The 15,955-nt window shown below is 39.1% G+C and overlaps 2 protein-coding genes across 6 annotated transcripts; one reads left to right on the forward strand and one right to left on the reverse strand.

Moving 5' to 3' along the window:
• Positions 1-108: 108 nt before the first annotated feature.
• etsrp (ETS1-related protein) lies at positions 109-3,433 on the reverse strand. 2 transcript variants are annotated; one of them, XM_084708642.1, is made up of 8 exons: positions 3,212-3,433; positions 2,933-3,011; positions 2,101-2,181; positions 1,882-1,956; positions 1,628-1,786; positions 1,260-1,505; positions 914-1,032; positions 109-754 (listed from the first exon to the last, which is right to left on the reverse strand). In XM_084708642.1, the coding sequence occupies exons 1-8, from the start codon at positions 3,269-3,271 to the stop codon at positions 473-475; spliced, it is 1,101 nt and encodes a 366-aa protein (XP_084564768.1). In that variant the 5' UTR covers positions 3,272-3,433; the 3' UTR covers positions 109-472. The 2 variants fall into 2 exon arrangements, with proteins under 2 accessions (XP_084564768.1, XP_084564767.1); XM_084708641.1 differs by having other exon boundaries at positions 2,101-2,214.
• Positions 3,434-6,875: 3,442 nt separating this feature from the next.
• fli1rs (Fli-1 proto-oncogene, ETS transcription factor-related sequence) lies at positions 6,876-15,869 on the forward strand. Of its 4 annotated transcripts, XM_084708647.1 has the most exons (11): positions 6,883-7,025; positions 8,683-8,832; positions 10,833-11,035; positions 11,198-11,367; positions 12,667-12,870; positions 12,985-13,056; positions 13,602-13,670; positions 13,868-13,933; positions 14,091-14,138; positions 14,408-14,491; positions 14,784-15,869. In XM_084708647.1, exons 2-11 carry the CDS (start codon positions 8,818-8,820, stop codon positions 15,302-15,304), a joined length of 1,452 nt encoding a protein of 483 aa, XP_084564773.1. In that variant the 5' UTR covers positions 6,883-7,025; positions 8,683-8,817; the 3' UTR covers positions 15,305-15,869. The 4 variants fall into 4 exon arrangements, with proteins under 4 accessions (XP_084564772.1, XP_084564775.1, XP_084564773.1 ...); XM_084708646.1 differs by lacking the exon at positions 8,683-8,832 and having other exon boundaries at positions 6,876-7,025; XM_084708648.1 differs by lacking the exons at positions 6,883-7,025; positions 8,683-8,832 and adding an exon at positions 7,064-7,553.
• The last annotated feature ends 86 nt before the right edge of the window (positions 15,870-15,955 follow it).

Consider the following 15,955-nt stretch of genomic DNA (forward strand, 5'->3'; position numbering starts at 1 on the left):
TGTGTGAGATTTTGCGAAAATATTTTTTTTTAAAGACATGCTTGTTTACAAGCAACACCAGTTTACCTCACATTTTATATTAAAGACAAAGGCCCAAAACAGTGTGTAACTAAACAGAATAGACAGATTATTCTTTATTCAATCACATTGGCATTTTATTCAGTATATATGTAAATGTGTATGTAGAAAAATATTTCCATTTACAAACTATCACTACTCAAATCAGAGTAAAACATTTTTACAAAACAAAGTATAGCTTTAGGCAAATATATTGCATAGTGCTAAATTTAAATAACCTGCCTCTCAAGAAAATAATGTTTCCAATTTCACATCAATAACTAACATCAGTTAATGCATCCAACAACATTGCATTGACAATTGATTAAATCAGAGGTTGTAGAGTCATTGGCCAGGTGGCGGAGAAGGTCTTCCCTGATGTGGCCACAACAAACCTTTAAAAGCTTGTCCACTACTATACTGCCCATGTTTCATTGCTCTGTTCTGGGGATGTTGGTGTCACATCTGAGCACTGCCAAGAGGACTCTATGCCTGTAGATATAATGTTCAGGCTGTCAAGGACCTCCTGTGCAGTCTTCCCCACCATACCCTGCACATCGCAGACAAAGCGGTACACATAGCGTTTGCCTGCCGTCTTGTGGATGATGTTCTTGTGGTAGTAGTAGCGTAGACCACGACTCAACTTTTCGTAGTTCATCTTGGGCTTGTTCTTGCACTGGCCCCAACGTTTGGCCACCTGACCCAAGACAGTTGAAAGGTGATTAATTATGGTGAATCAGAGATCCATAGACTAATATGACATGACTGCAGGTAAAACTAGTCTTTCTTTTTTTACACAATGACAACATGTTAAATGTCAACTTTCTTTAAGCTGCCTGATGATAAATAAGATCACCTCTGCTGGATCAGACATCTTGAACTCCCAGCCGTCTCCAGTCCAGGAGATAAAGCTATGACAGGCAGAGTCGAGCAGGAGCTCCAGTAAGAACTGCCACAACAGAATAGGGCCAGATCCTTAAAAGAGGAAAAAATCCCATGTTTACTGTGAAGCATTTAAGATGCATATAAAGGAGTTCAAACTTGATTGTTGAAAGATGTGGGTGCTTGTTTCATCTTGAATGATAATATAAGCCTGGAAAATTATCTGCTGTAACAAATAGCTAATTTAGGTCCAAACAAACAACAGTTAACACTAAAAAGGATCCCAACCATGCAAACATACAAGGAAGCCACTTTCTTACCTGGATAAGTTGACATGCCCACCATCTGTCCTTCTCTAGCTGGTCTTTGGGAGTGTGTACTTTTACGTTTAGCCACACGGGGGCAGTACGGCTCTGGGGACTGGGATCCAGCTTTTGAAGCAGTTGGGTGTGGCATGGGGGCTGTGTAGCCAAGTGTAGGATATTCAGGCCAGAAAGAGGAAGATCTTTGTTCTTCCAAGTCATACAGCTCACCTAGGTTGTGGCCATAACTCTGGACTACTTCACCTGTGTGGGGGGACAAAGAAAGTTTGAGATTTCACATTGTTAACACTGACATAGTCATTATTTAATATACATGGGCCTGTTTGTCTAATTAGGATGACAGTTTTTTTGTGTAAAAAAATTACCAAGATGGTCTAGGCTGACAGTGCTGGTGATTCCTCTGTGGTTGGTGTCTTTACTCTGCAAGAAAGGGCTGCTGGCGTCATCTATGCCTGGGCTCAATTGTCCTTTCTGGGGCATTAGACTGTGGTAGGTCTGAGTGGAATGGTCCAAAGTCACCGCATCTTGAGAGATATAATTTGTATATTTTTCATCATTTTTCATCCGTCAGATCATGTGATCATTGCTTAAATTTTCAAAATGTAAAATATGCACTCACCACGTGGGTTTGATGCCCAACAGCTTAACTCTGGGTATGAATCCAGGTTGAACAGTACAGAGTCATTGGTGTTTACTGAAAATCCCATGGGAGATAACTTAAATTAAACTGTAATTTTGACTGAAATACCTTTTTTGTATAGCTATAACGATGTGCTGAAATATTTCTATTTGTATTGCAATATATTGTTTATATTTTAATATTGCATTTTTTGTTTACCTTTGATATCATGTAGGCATTTTTGTTTTTGTGGCTCTCGGTAGCTGTCCAGGTACTGCTGCTGCCCAGGTCCTTTACTGTCTAACAGAAAAGACAGGTCTTCACCATTGTAGTCTGATGATGACAAGCGTAGGAGAGGGAAGAGTTAGAGGCAGTTTGCATTGAGAAACAGCACAGAACAGGCTGGAGAAGAGGCCACAGAGAACAAAAGCTAATGTGGTTTTAGTGAAACAAGGAAATTGATGGACAATTTGTTTAAACATATATATATTTAGAAGACCATCTCAAGGAAAATATAGAATGAACACAATCTGTTTTCTGTCAGACTCAGCACAGAGTTCATTGAATGAAGGGAGAGGAAGAAACTGGGTGGAAGAGGAGGAGGAAACACAAACGGAAGGAGTGTGACAGAGTAGTGATGAGAGGGTTCTAAATCTGTTGGAGGAGGAAATCTGGAGGAAAGGATTAGGGGGAAATGAAAGGGAGCAAAACTGGGAGTATCTTTAACCTGACCACCCTGTCTCTAAGCCTGAGTTCAGAAATCATTCAGAAACAGTTACACAAATACACGACCCAGCCCCATGACACAGACCCTGGTTTGGGCAAAAGGACCAAATGTCAAGGTCCCATTATAATATGGTCACAGGGGTGTTTGCAAACATTTCCTTTGTCCTTCAAATGTTCATAGCAACCGGATATATGGAATGGATGGTCTACAAGCCTTTGTAAGCCTTTTTTTGCTCAAACTTACAGATAGTTGAACAGTTATGGTTTGTTTGAAGACTAATTCGTGTTGATTAATACAGGAAAATCCAATTAAAACATGGCTTACCATATGCTGCAAAGTCAAAACCAGCAGGAACTTCTTGTGTTCTGAAGTCTGTGTAATGTCCAGCTTGGTACATCTCCATCTGGAAAAAGATGTGTAAACATTTAAGATACATGGATTTTCTTCTGAAAACTATACTTTCAATATTCATGTATATTTAATATGCTGTGATTTTATTTAAAAGGTTTATGATCTCTGTTCACACAACAGCCTACAATATCTAGCCTATAATATATTATGTGTACTCTGCATAAACACAACACAAGTTACACAATGTCCTACCTTTATAGAATCTTTGTCTAAGTCTCTCTCGATCGTTTTATGGATGTTATCCCAGTACATATTCCTCGTAAACTACTGTTTCTACTTATAGCTTAAAGGTATCCTGAATTGTATTGTCTTTCATCCCGATCTAGGCCCCTTATATAAAGCGTTGGAGCATGAAAGGGGCGTGTTGGTTCCAGAACGCAAAGGAATGCGTCCTCTTGATTCGTGACCACTGCTTCCAGTTAAACTGGGCGTGTTGTCAGACAAGTCTCATACACAAATTTGACAGCTTCGTGCCGTATCCATTCATAAGAATCCAGTAATTATAATGAGGTGACATTTAAGCGTTCAATTCCACATTGATTTAGGAAATGTTGCTAAAAGGTTTATAATAAAGCAGTTTATTATGACACGAATAGATATCTTGGTCCAAAATAATTTAATTAAATGCAGTGTCACATAACTTCAGACAGCCATATGCCTATTTCTCACCATGTGAATAAGCACCAATCCGTAAAATATTTTGTCTGTTGAGTAAAAGCTTGAAAAAAAATCAGAACAAGTCGATTTTAATGAGGTTGGAGGCCGTAAACATATCTTTAGAAGCCATTTGGCAGAACAATAGCCCGTAAAACGACATGCTGAAGAACCCTGAAATCCTGGCGTGAGTGGCCTGAGTAGATAAGACGGTGCAAGGGCCTTAAACAAACAGCCTTGCCATTTTCCCCGGACAGAGAGAAAAAAATAAGCCACATCTGGAAAAGTGAGCCACAGAATCGTGCACCATGTGAAGACACGAGTCGTGATTACAATCTGACTCCCGACAAGGACACATCAGGGATTGAATTACACGACTTGGTCTGTTGGTCTAAGGCAAAACCAACTGATAAACAATAATATCTAATTGCTTCTAGGTAGACTATCAGGATCGAAATTACCGCAATAATTTAAGTAGGCTAACTAGCCTTCAATGTTCAATGGTCTTCAAAATAGAATACAGCCTACTAAGAATACAGCCTACTTATAATAATGATATATTAGAGCATACAAATTAAGTGACCAAATTAGCCTATTAAAGCAATATAGGCTACCACAGGGGGTAGACCTGATGCAACAGATAGCCTACTTCCAATAGCCTATAACAGCCTGCAATCCAGTCTCCGAGCCAATACATCGTTTTCAGAGATGTTAAGCCCATATGAAGGCTAGGCAGTCATACTATGAAAAGTGTGTATTTAAAGCACCTTTGTTGTACGCCGTACAGCTCATGAATACGGCTGTAAAACTATGAGGGTCCGTTTAGGAAATACTTCAGTGTTCTTTCACACATAAATACATAGGCCTACTCTTTCACACGTGAAACGCTGCATTAACTGGCTATTGAAAACTCACATACACATAGAAGCTTGTATATATCTGAAACGCATTCACACACGCATAGCCTACTTATGAAATGTCCGTACAGAGAAGTTTGAAACGGGCGCATATGAAATGCTTATACAGGTGGAACGGACTCAGGCCTACAGGCTGCATGCAAATGCCAAATTGAATGTTGTCTAGGTTACATTCCCTATACGTTGTGTAGCCTAAGCCCTATAGGCTACATTGATTAACATTTATCATCATGTAGGCTACCCATGTCCAGGGGCTCTCCAAGGTGCTGATATAGTGATCGACCCATCACTTTATACCACACGTGGATTTGAAAAGTGTGATTTGAGGTTAAATCTCAATAAAGTGGATGGCAGGTTAGCCTACTTCGGTTCCAAGCTATTGAAACGTAATATAACTTATTTACCAATGTTTCCTTTTTATAACATAAACTTAGGCTATGCTATGTAGCTTAGCTAAACGTTTGGCATCTATGCACATGTAGCCTATGCCTAAGGATTTATCATTTAGTTGAATGTGTAAACCGAATGATTCCATTACAAAGCTATTTTGAATCCTGCATTTGAAACAAAGTAGTTTCTGTTGAATTGATTTAAATCGCTTATAGGCTAGGCCTACAAGGAAGTCTAGGGCCTACACATAACAAGGCATCAAAAAAGGTTCATTTTTAGGTGTGCTATAGCCTGTAGTCAAATGAAGAATTGCTGGTTTGGTCAAACATTTGGTCAAAGGTTTAACTATTTTCACCTTGTTCGCGCCGCATGCACAAACTGCTTTTGGGTCGCTTTCTATTATTAACATTTGAAAATAGGGCAAAGCAGTCTTTAAAAAAAAAACGCAAGGCCTGCAAAAAGTAGAGCTAGCTTATCCCCAGTGTGGTGGTGGATACATGATTTGGGGCGTCTTTACTTCCAAAGGCCCTGGGTGAGTTGTTAGGTTAAAGGTTACATGGCAGGATGTACGCCATAAATTACCCCGAGATTGTTGGTCAAAACCTGTCTACCTCTGGTAGGAGGCTAAAACTGTGATTTCTGTTGTTATATTATTGTTGATATATAATAGCTCACATATGATACCACCTATACATGTATGGGGGCCTATACACACTAACCATGACAAGCTGTCAACCCGACGAGTGGTCTGAGCTTGTCCATGGCCGATGGGCCTAAGTAATGCCTATAAGCAGTTTGATGTGCAATAGGCAAGCTTACATATTGCGATGCTTTTGAAAAAACGTTTAGATAATCTTCTTGTAACTTAGCCTAACCTACATCCCACGATAAGACCATAATCAACATAGCCTAAATCGCAAACAAAGAGTATTTAGTTGGTCGAAATATCCAATTTTATTTACTCTCTAGGCAATTCTTGTATTAGCCTCTGTATTGTGTTTATTAAGATGTGGCCCCAAGCACTGTTATCGACCATATAAACAAACAAATTAACCTAAACACCTATTCCAATCTTTTTGCAACAGTAGGACACCTGCTACAAAATAATAGGCTACATGTAGCTTAAATGGAGTCAACATTGGGGGGGACGAAATCTGCCGGGGAATCTTAAGATCCCCCCGGAAAACTTTTAACGTTTAGTTATGAATATGCTTACATTTTGTTGATAATTTCGGACAGCGTGCGTGGTTGCCTGTCGTAGTGTAGCACATTTATATTTAATTTTTATGGGGGGGATGTGTCTAGGCCTAATGTGTATAGTAATGTAGTAATGTATAGCCTAATGCTTACGGTGTAGCCTACGCACAAATTCATATATGTAGTTTAGATGATTAGCAAAACTGGGCTATATGCTGATGTTATCCAACAGGTCTAGGCTATAGCCTACGGTCTCATGAAAATATTGCCAGACCATTGGCTTACATTTTACATTTCCGAAAAGTATATCGATAGTAATACTTATGACTAGTTTCAGTATAGGCTAGCCTGTACTTTAGTATATTTAGACTTTACTCCTGAATTTAATTACTTGACTGTAGCCTATTCAGAAAAATCTGTTAACTTGTAAAAATGTGTATCGAAAATTTGACTATTCAGCTCTTATTTTTTAGAAACGCATTATAGACTAGTTTAAAGTAGGGTTGTCATCTTTTGTAATCTGGGCCCTATTAGCAGAAAAAGCAACTTAATTTCATTGGAACTGAGAAGGTTTTAGTTAGAACCACCCCAGCAGGGACCCAGTCTCAATACATTGTTAGAATGACTTCACTTCCCAATTTAGAGACAGAGAGAGAAAAAAAAAATTGCCATCCGGTTATCGTCTTTGCGAAATTTGTCGATGCAATGGTTTGCACCATAGAGTTAATGCGCCGGTGGAAGGATTGATGCGACTCAGTGAGGTTATCAAGGCTATTAAGTTATAATATCAAAAGGATTAAATGAGAAGTAAGGACTAAGATACTCTTGCAATGGACTGTACAATAAAGGTAGGGTTTTTACTTCTTTCTTTTTTTAATGTCGACTCTCCTCTGAAAAAGATTGCTGCAGCCACCCACTAAGTCGGTTAGCAGGTCTCTGTGAGAGAGACAAGGCGGTGATGCGAAGTCCCCACTCTTTCCTTCTCGTACAAAATTTCCTCTTCCTTCCCGTTCGTGGTTGTATGTCGGCTCTTTAATAACACAAGTAACCACCACATCTTTACGCAGAATAAAAACTATTCGTGCCCAGTGTGCGTGCGCCGGGATATCTAAAACTAAAGCTATTTCAATATTTTTTTACATTTAAGTAGGATTCAAACTCTTTTTGAGTATACATAGGCAAATGTAAAATTGTGCTCAAATAGTTAATGCTATGCCTTTAACAGCAAGACATTCATTTACAAATAAATCATCTGGCCTCATAATTACTCGAAAAGGACCGAAAATGTGTGCGCAAGGCAGGTGTTTCTGGCGCCATGAAACTTCGGATACAAAATCACATCACAAAGAGCTGGTGGAATTATACTGAGATGACTGGTAGGTGTATTTTGTGGGTAACTTTTAATTTTTTAAATAATCATGACCACTCCTAAATGAAAGTAATTAGGCATACTGACATAAAAACTACAACTACATTGAGCAGCAGTTCAGGCCTGAAGTTTTGTCAGAATGACAAACGGATGCCTCAAGTAGCGCATGTCATATAAATATACTTTTAGCCTATCAAGGAAACAAATAGCCTTACTTTAGCCTAACTTGCTTATTTTTACTGAAAGCTTATCGTAGATGAACCTTTCATTAATAACTATTAATGAACTATATTATAGGCTAGATTAACCCCTTTGCAGCTACTTTTACTTCATCAAATTACGAAAACAAAATATCTGGTTGGCTATTTAAGGAGCTTATACTTTAGGTTTAGGCTTTTAGCCCTAGATTGTGGAGAGGACAAATTGTGTAGTTAATTTATGTGTGATTAATCGTGTATAGGCCCGATCACGACAGTAATATATATTTTTTTTAAATGGGTCTAAAGAATCAGTAGCCTATTATGTGGGTTATGAAGCTTATAAGCAAAATCCGTCAACATTGCAGAACGAATAACAGCGCAGTTGCAATCAAGGTTAAAATCAAATATAATTTTCCATAATTTGGATGGATTATCTCTCTAGGAAAACTGGAATGCTTCCTTTTGCAGTTTCAATACTCCCCGAAGAGTTGAGGCAGGCCTAATTCAACCTTGTTAATACCCACATTTTTGTGAAATTGTTAAACAGCAGCAGGATACTGACTATTTAAAATAGTGTCTCTCAAACGTAAATAATGTAGGTCTTATAACGGATTGATTAAATTTCAGGCTATTGGTTTTATCCAAGTGAAGTCAGTTGTTTAGGTTATTTAACTGGAGAGCTTGTCAGGTGTCGTTATCTGAACTCAACAGGCTTCCTGTTTCAAACCACATACTTTCCGCACACATATCCGTTCCCTTAACTCGAGCTGAAAGGTACTAAAATACTTTGAAAAACATCTAACAGTATATGTAACGAGGTAATGCATTGTTTTAAATGTTTAGTAGATACCTTGTGATTTCAACCAATTCGATAAACTTTCTTGAACCCCAAAAGTCTGTCCTAAGCATTGTACATTTTATTGTTTGCCACCCTAGAAGGCCATGATGTCGCCATAGAGAAACTGTTGCGAAAACCACACCGTGTTCTGCAGTTCAGGCCGCATCTGCTCAGGCCTTTGCTAAATCAGCTTCGTTGAATTCCTGTTTCTGCTTTCATTGTCTCTGTGTCTGATGCGTGTACAGAAGGTGTTTGTCCATGTTTTGGATTTTTTGTTAATGTATCCCTATGCTTCTCATCTTACATGCTGATGTTGTAATTTTAGCAGTAGGCCTATTTAGTCATATATAGGCTTGATGATTTAAATGTACTTGCATAACTGACTAAAGACTTAATTGTGTAAAATCGAACTGATCTTATCTAAGTGTAGATATGGACAGCACACAACATCTGTCACACACAACATCTACATTAATAAACCAAATGTTTAGAACAAAAACATGTAGCCTAATTTAATGAACCTATGAAACGCAGTTGGTATGACAATTTTTTTGACTTTCTGAATCAAGTCGAGAATCAGGAAAATGACAATGCAGCCCACCCCTGTATACAGTACACTGAGGTTACAGTTTTGTTTTGAAATACATGGTGTTTTCACTCAAGTGTTTTGTGAAAGAAAATAAGTTGCCTGATTAGTTAATATAAAAGATAAAAGTAAATAATTTGTGGTTACTGTTTTGTTTAAACTGTGTGATAACCACCCTTATCATTAGACGATTATTTGATGTGGGAATAGCCAATAAATGCTTGGAGAATAAGATAACATTTATGGTCTGCCCAAGTTATTCTTTTGCATTGTAATTATATACAAAAATGTCCAACGTGTACAACACAGTAATGTTTCCATAACTTGTGAATAAGTACAGACAGTTGTCTTTTGGTTTATGTGAAGAAACCAACATTTTGTCATTTATATATACAGGCAAATAGTTGATTTGTCTCCTTGGCAACACAGTCTGCTATACGAAACTCATTGAACAGGAAGTCAGTTGTGGCATTGGCGGTCAGGCCACACTGGGTATATTTGTGTCAGTTTGCAAATGAGAAAGAGAGAGAAGAAACACACAAAGAATTGTACAGAAAGGAGAGGGAAAAAAGCGGGACGGTGATCTTGTGGCAAGATCACCGTCTTAACTGACAGTTAAGACTGAAAAATGAGCAATAATATTATTAAAAGTAGGTTTAGGTCAGATGTAATGAATTTAGAGGAATCACAAGCCTTTGCTGCCTAGACTCCTGCCCTCCTCTCAGCCCATTGTTTCACTTCTCCATGAAGTGAGGTCAACTATGAACCTTTACAGAGTGAAAACAATAAACAGGGAGGTGAGAGACCAAAAATTTCAATAATGAGACAAAAGAAGGAGATGAAATGACAGGAATAGAGCAAATCCATTGAAAATAAAAGTGTAGAGGCCTAATGTGAACTAAGCATTGTCTCGTCTGTAATAACATGTTAGTGCTGCGTTGTAGGATAAATAGGTAACAGGTAACACTTTAGTTAGAATATCACAATCTAACAGTAGGTTTAGAATTTTTGATCAATGCTGTATTCTTGTCTCTGCTCAGTGCCCACCGCCCTTCAACTCTGGATTGTTTTGCAGCTTTAAAATGACCCACATTTGTAATATGTGCCCCCCCCTCTCTGTTTCCTATCCCTTGTCCTGTGTCAAAAGGTTTCTTTGCACATGGGGGCCAGGTTTCCTGTGGGGCTACTGAAAAAGCACAGCACTGACGTACAAGCCACAAAGACAATGAAAAACTCCTCAAACACACAATTAGGCACACTTAAAGACACACACACACAAATATACATGGACTGAACATCCATACTCTTTACTTCTTCTATAGAGCACCCACATAGCCCCACACTTGTACACTGGGGTGAGTGCCATCTTAAGTTGGTATGGAGTCTGGTGCCTTTGTTCAACGACAAACACAGGAAGCAGCTCAAATAATCTCTTTACTTTTGATCAGACTTCAGCAGCTTCTTAACTACTAGAACTACTAAATATCACTGAACAGAGTATGTCATCTGTCCAAGTGCTGCAAACCGTTTTCTAAAATGTCTAGCTTACCATACAACAAATGTATCACAATTTACTCACAAGTAAACTCTACTGTGACATTTCAATATTTAATTCTTGACATCTTATGCTACTGTATACAATGTTTAACTTTCTCCTGATAGGAAGCCTTATCTGTGGTGAGCGAGGACCAATCAATCTTTGAGGCACCCTTTCCCAGCACCCCCAGCATGCACATGAAGGGGGAGGTAACATCGTCCAGCGGGTTCAGCCAGGCCGAGCACAGCCCCGATCCCACTGAACCACAGTGGGTGGGTCCGGGACCACAGAACCCTGGGAGGAGAAGTGAACCAGTTAATGGTACCAGGTGAGTGTGTATGTGGTGGGTGGGTCAAAGCCCAAATATTATAATTTACTGGAAAAATGTATAGTTGCCTTTTCAGGCAACATGTAGAGGACAGTCAAACGAGAGCTGATGACATCTGACTGGTCCACAATCTCACCCACGTATCTTCCTCTGTCTCTCTAGTTGTGAGTCCCCTGTGGACTGTAGTGTGACCAAACGCTCCAGACACATGAGCAGTAATGAAGGGAGCGAACTGGCTTATCATCCATCTTACACAGAGCCACGCACAAGCCCTCAAATTACTAGTCCTCCAAACAGTGCCACAGAAGAGAAAAGGGTCATTGTGCCTGCAGGTGAGATTCCTTGTGGACTTTTGATGTATTCTTCAACATATAATGTGATCTAATAGTTTTAATACACCTCAGCATAAGTCAGAACACTGAATAATTCACATGCAAAAATGAAGGTAAAATTGTAGCTGTTTTGTCAACAGCTAGAGAAAGATGAGATGAAAGGAGTGGTCAGCCTCTGTTGTCTATTTTTAACTGTTGTGGAGGAAGTGGTAAATGAGATGGGGACAGATTATTCAGAGATGGAAATAAATTAATATATGTAAAAATATATGGTTAAAAAACTGCCTTAATAAATTATACATTAATGGATGTTAGCATTATTGTTAATTGCATTGCACATAACTGGAATTGGAAACGCATATTACTAGAGACCCTAATGCTGAATAAAACTGAGCATGACTCGTAAGTAATTTGGACATACATTTTGTGATGTGTTCATGAGATTGATTTCCTGTTTCATCACTCAATAACGATTAGGGCCTCGGCCTAATATACTCAGAATCCAAATAATCAATTGAATTAATTCTTTGTCATTATATTTGCGCAAAAATGGCCTACATTAATCTGTTAGAGTGAATTAGTTAGAGCAGATTGCGGTAAATTAGGACTTTTCTAGGGAGCAGGAGATCCACAGCCAAACTACCACTGTGGAAGTCCAATCTAAAGATTCTACTTTCATATTTTTGTAGCCCCCATGCTTGTAGTATTTTTGAATGCAGGGATGGTGACTAGATATCTGTTGTTTTCTTTTGTTTAAGCAAATAATAGTTCAATTGTACATGCTAAAGGGATGGGAAATTATAATATATCTTGGTGGGGCTGTGTTTTGTGTATATGTGCAGTTGAAGAAAGTCTGTGGCTGCTACGAAACCCTTTAAAAAGTATTGCCAACTAGCCATGGTAGCATATTGATTAAAAAGACAGCTATAGCGGCCATATGCCATGGTTGAATTGGTCTGTGCTTTGGTGCTTTTATTTTGGTATCTGGTGGGTGTGTATGCAAGTCACATGGGTATTGGCATAGGAATTAGGGAATAAATATATATACCTGGGCACCTGTGGTAGTATGGCAAGGGGGTGAGTAGGGAGAGCACAACAGCTGTACAATATCAAGTGTGAAGTAAATATAGATATATTAACATTCAACTAATTATGCAAATGTGCTCATTATTTAGAAAAACAAGGCTCTAAAATGTCCACTGTGTTTTAGCTTCAGAGCACCATTTAGAAATAGTTTCCATAATCCAAGTTCAGATATCTAAGCTGTCTCAATCCTTTTCCAACTCCTTTTGGTCCCAGACCCTGAGGTGTGGTCTCAGGACCATGTGCGCCAGTGGCTGGATTGGGCCATAAAGGAGTATGGCCTTGAAGAGGTGGATGTCATGCTATTCCACACGCTTGATGGAAAAGCTCTCTGCAAAATGACCAAAGAGGACATGATGCGTCTCACGTCCGCCTACAACACAGACATCCTGCTCTCACACCTCAATTACCTCCGGCAGAGTGAGACAATGTTCTCTGGTTTCTCTTAACTTGTTAGAATCACTCAAGTACATAAATATAAAAACTGAAAAAGGATTTGTTGCAACTTTGATCCTAGTATCTCCCTTCCTTTAGGTAGTCCTACTTTTTCATATGCTACAACTCCCACCAACACACCACAACAGCCAAGACTACAGGTCAAAGCAGGTAAGGGACCTCCATGAATTATATTTATTAAAACTAAGGACAACTTGTGCTAAATCCTTTGACTGCAAAAAACTGATGTTAACCTACTTAAAAAATGTAGTGAATGAATTGATGGTCATTGATGAAGTGACAATGTGGCAGGAAGCACCTATTAAAATCTTGCATTATTGTGGGGCATTAAATATATGCAATGCAGTGGATTGTTGAGATTGCACAGTTTAAAGAGCTGTAGCATTTTCTGCCTAAGCAGGGCCCCAAGTTATTCTTTTGATGAGCACACAACTTAAAGCCAGTTTCAAACAGGACACAGCTGCACGAGTGCAGGAAATGGGGGTAAATGTCCTCTTTGGGACACAATTGGCAATCTTGTGGCAACAAAGGTAGTCCAGACAAACAGCGTCCTGGATCATCTTAAGCACTCCTTTGTTTTTGAATCTTTCAGTATTGGTCATCATTTACAGGCTTTCGTCCTTCCATGGACGGCCTGTCCTCTTCAAAGTCCTCTCTGACAGGTCAAGTCTCATCTTTGTTTGTTTTTTGAGCAGAGAACAACTTTGAGGAGATAAACAGGAGGAACAGCTGGCCATCAAATGCCATAACTGCTGTACCAAAGGGTATGATGATAAACACGATACACTACCTTGCGAAACCACAGTACTGTTCAAAACCAATAGTTAATCTCATATTGTTCTGACAACAGTTTTTGACTGATTTCATAAGTGTGTAAAAACAGAGGTTGATTTGTCCAGTACAATAAGAAACAGACGTAGGACATTTGTCCTTACAAATATTCCTCTCTCCTTTGAATTAGCTACTCATATGGAACACCAACACAGTGCTAGGGTCACAGAACCTCCCCAAAGAATTGTTCAACAAGGTTTGTGCAACAAAATTTGTTAATGTCTCCTTCAACCTACAGTATTTGAGAAGGAATTGTAATCCAATTACAATTACAATGGGGATTTAACGTTAATCTGAAATTACATTTTACAACACTGTCAGTCTAACAAATTTCACATTTCATTTTTGTGCAGACCCTTACCAAGCATTAGGCCCCATCAGTAGTCGTCTAGCCAACCCAGGTGAGAACATACCTTAACAAAGAATACCAGTAAAGTCAGAAAAAAATGTGTTCTTTCCACTGTTTGCTTTGGTGACAACATGAGGGAGCACACAATCCATATCAGGACTTTGAGAACCAAAAATATTCTGTAACATATGAATAGTCCTCCAATTCACTTTTAAATTTACATTCACATAATTAGTTACATCAAAAAACATTCCCTGAACACGTTGAGCTGTGTCCAGCAAAACATCAGTATGACCCTTTGCCCCCACTGTCTCCTAACAGAAGGCCAATCCCTCGAACCCAAGATCCGAACAGCTAAACACAGTTCTTTAAGGCTGCCTGACCCAAGCACTCACAGGCCTGTGGGTAGGTTCCTGGCCTGTCTTGCCCTCACCATGGCACACAGTGAAAAAGTCACATTTGCACAGAAAAAAAACCTTGGCTTCAAACATAAATTCAAACTTAAGTGCGACTTTCATCACTATTAGTTTGAGTTGTCTTTGAGGCTTTGGGCCATAGGGCAATCCTTATCTATATGCCAGTCATGTCAGGAGTATGGAAAGTTTGACAATTTGTGTATTCCCCACAGTGCTTCATGTGTGTAGACACCATTATACACAGCACCTTCACCCGTTATTTTTTCTGTTTCCCTTCCCAGGCTCTGGTCAGATCCAGCTGTGGCAGTTCCTGCTGGAGTTACTGTCAGACAGCAATAACTCTTCCATCATCACATGGGAGGGAACCAATGGTGAGTTCAAGATGACTGACCCGGACGAGGTTGCCAAGCGTTGGGGTGAGCGCAAGAGCAAGCCCAATATGAACTACGACAAGCTGAGTCGCGCACTGCGCTACTACTATGACAAAAACATAATGACTAAAGTACACGGAAAGCGTTATGCATACAAGTTCGACTTCCAGGGCATATCCCAGGCACACCAGAGCCATGCTGGAGAGGGCACCATCATCAAATACCAGGCGGAGCCTTATGTGCAGTCCTATCACAACCACCAGCCTAAAATGAACTTTATGAGTGGGCATGCCGCACCTATGCCTGTGTCATCTGGGAACTTTTTTGGGACTCCATCAACATACTGGAACTCAACCAATGGCCCCATATATCAGGGCACACCCATGCCCCGACACCCAGGGACTCATTCCCACCTAAGCTCATTCTACTGAGGACTGTTCATGTATCTTTTCCACTGGCCTTGTTTTGTAGACTCAAAGCATCGCCAGAAACGGGGAGAAACTGATCTTGTGCATGTAGCTTTCGGGAAACTTAAGTTTGGTTAAGTTGAAGTTTCCATTGCTGAAAAAGTCATATGAAATCCATCCATATACTGCTTGTTGGAATGTTCTCTGACATGATCAATGGAAAGGACAACTATAAGCTTCTGCTGATTTTTAAATGAAAGGATTAGCAGTGTAAAGATTTCAAGAACATGTACTTAATATTAATCAAACATGGACTGAAAGATGTGACTCACTTGTCCAGTAACCACATTCTTTTATTAAACTGTAAGAGTGTAATATCAATCCAAAATGTTGTAAGTTACCAGTCATCACTTGAGATGTCTTGAAGTAGCAAAATAGTCTGTCTGTTCAATACTTTTGAAAGGATTTCTTTTAATTATCGTATTAATTGACCTAAATCTTTTAATGTACAGAATGTTTCATAAGATTGTAGCAATAGGACTATTAACCCACATACTGTAATGGCAATAAAAAAACATTGATATTGGAATTTGGCACAAAATGAACTAATTTAGCAATTGATACCAAGCAATTGATCCGAAGTACAATGTAAGTTTATGCTTCAATGTATTCATT

The sequence above is a fragment of the Hypomesus nipponensis genome, chromosome 2, assembly GCF_054491055.1.
Source record: "Hypomesus nipponensis isolate SF chromosome 2, ASM5449105v1, whole genome shotgun sequence".
Classification (NCBI taxonomy): domain Eukaryota; kingdom Metazoa; phylum Chordata; class Actinopteri; order Osmeriformes; family Osmeridae; genus Hypomesus; species Hypomesus nipponensis.

Bases quoted from the DNA above. Each gene is read 5' to 3' on its own strand.
- etsrp (XM_084708641.1), bottom strand. From the start codon at position 3,271: ATGTACTGGGATAACATCCATAAAACGATCGAGAGAGACTTAGACAAA. The intron at 1,506-1,627 runs GTAATTTTTTTA...CCCCCCACACAG, and splicing joins TGTCAGCCTAGACCATCTTG to GTGAAGTAGTCCAGAGTTAT. The intron at 1,033-1,259 runs GTAAGAAAGTGG...TCCTCTTTTAAG, and splicing joins GGGCATGTCAACTTATCCAG to GATCTGGCCCTATTCTGTTG.
- fli1rs (XM_084708646.1), top strand. The intron at 11,036-11,197 runs GTGAGTGTGTAT...CTGTCTCTCTAG, and splicing joins GAACCAGTTAATGGTACCAG to TTGTGAGTCCCCTGTGGACT. The intron at 14,492-14,783 runs GTAGGTTCCTGG...TTCCCTTCCCAG, and splicing joins AAGCACTCACAGGCCTGTGG to GCTCTGGTCAGATCCAGCTG.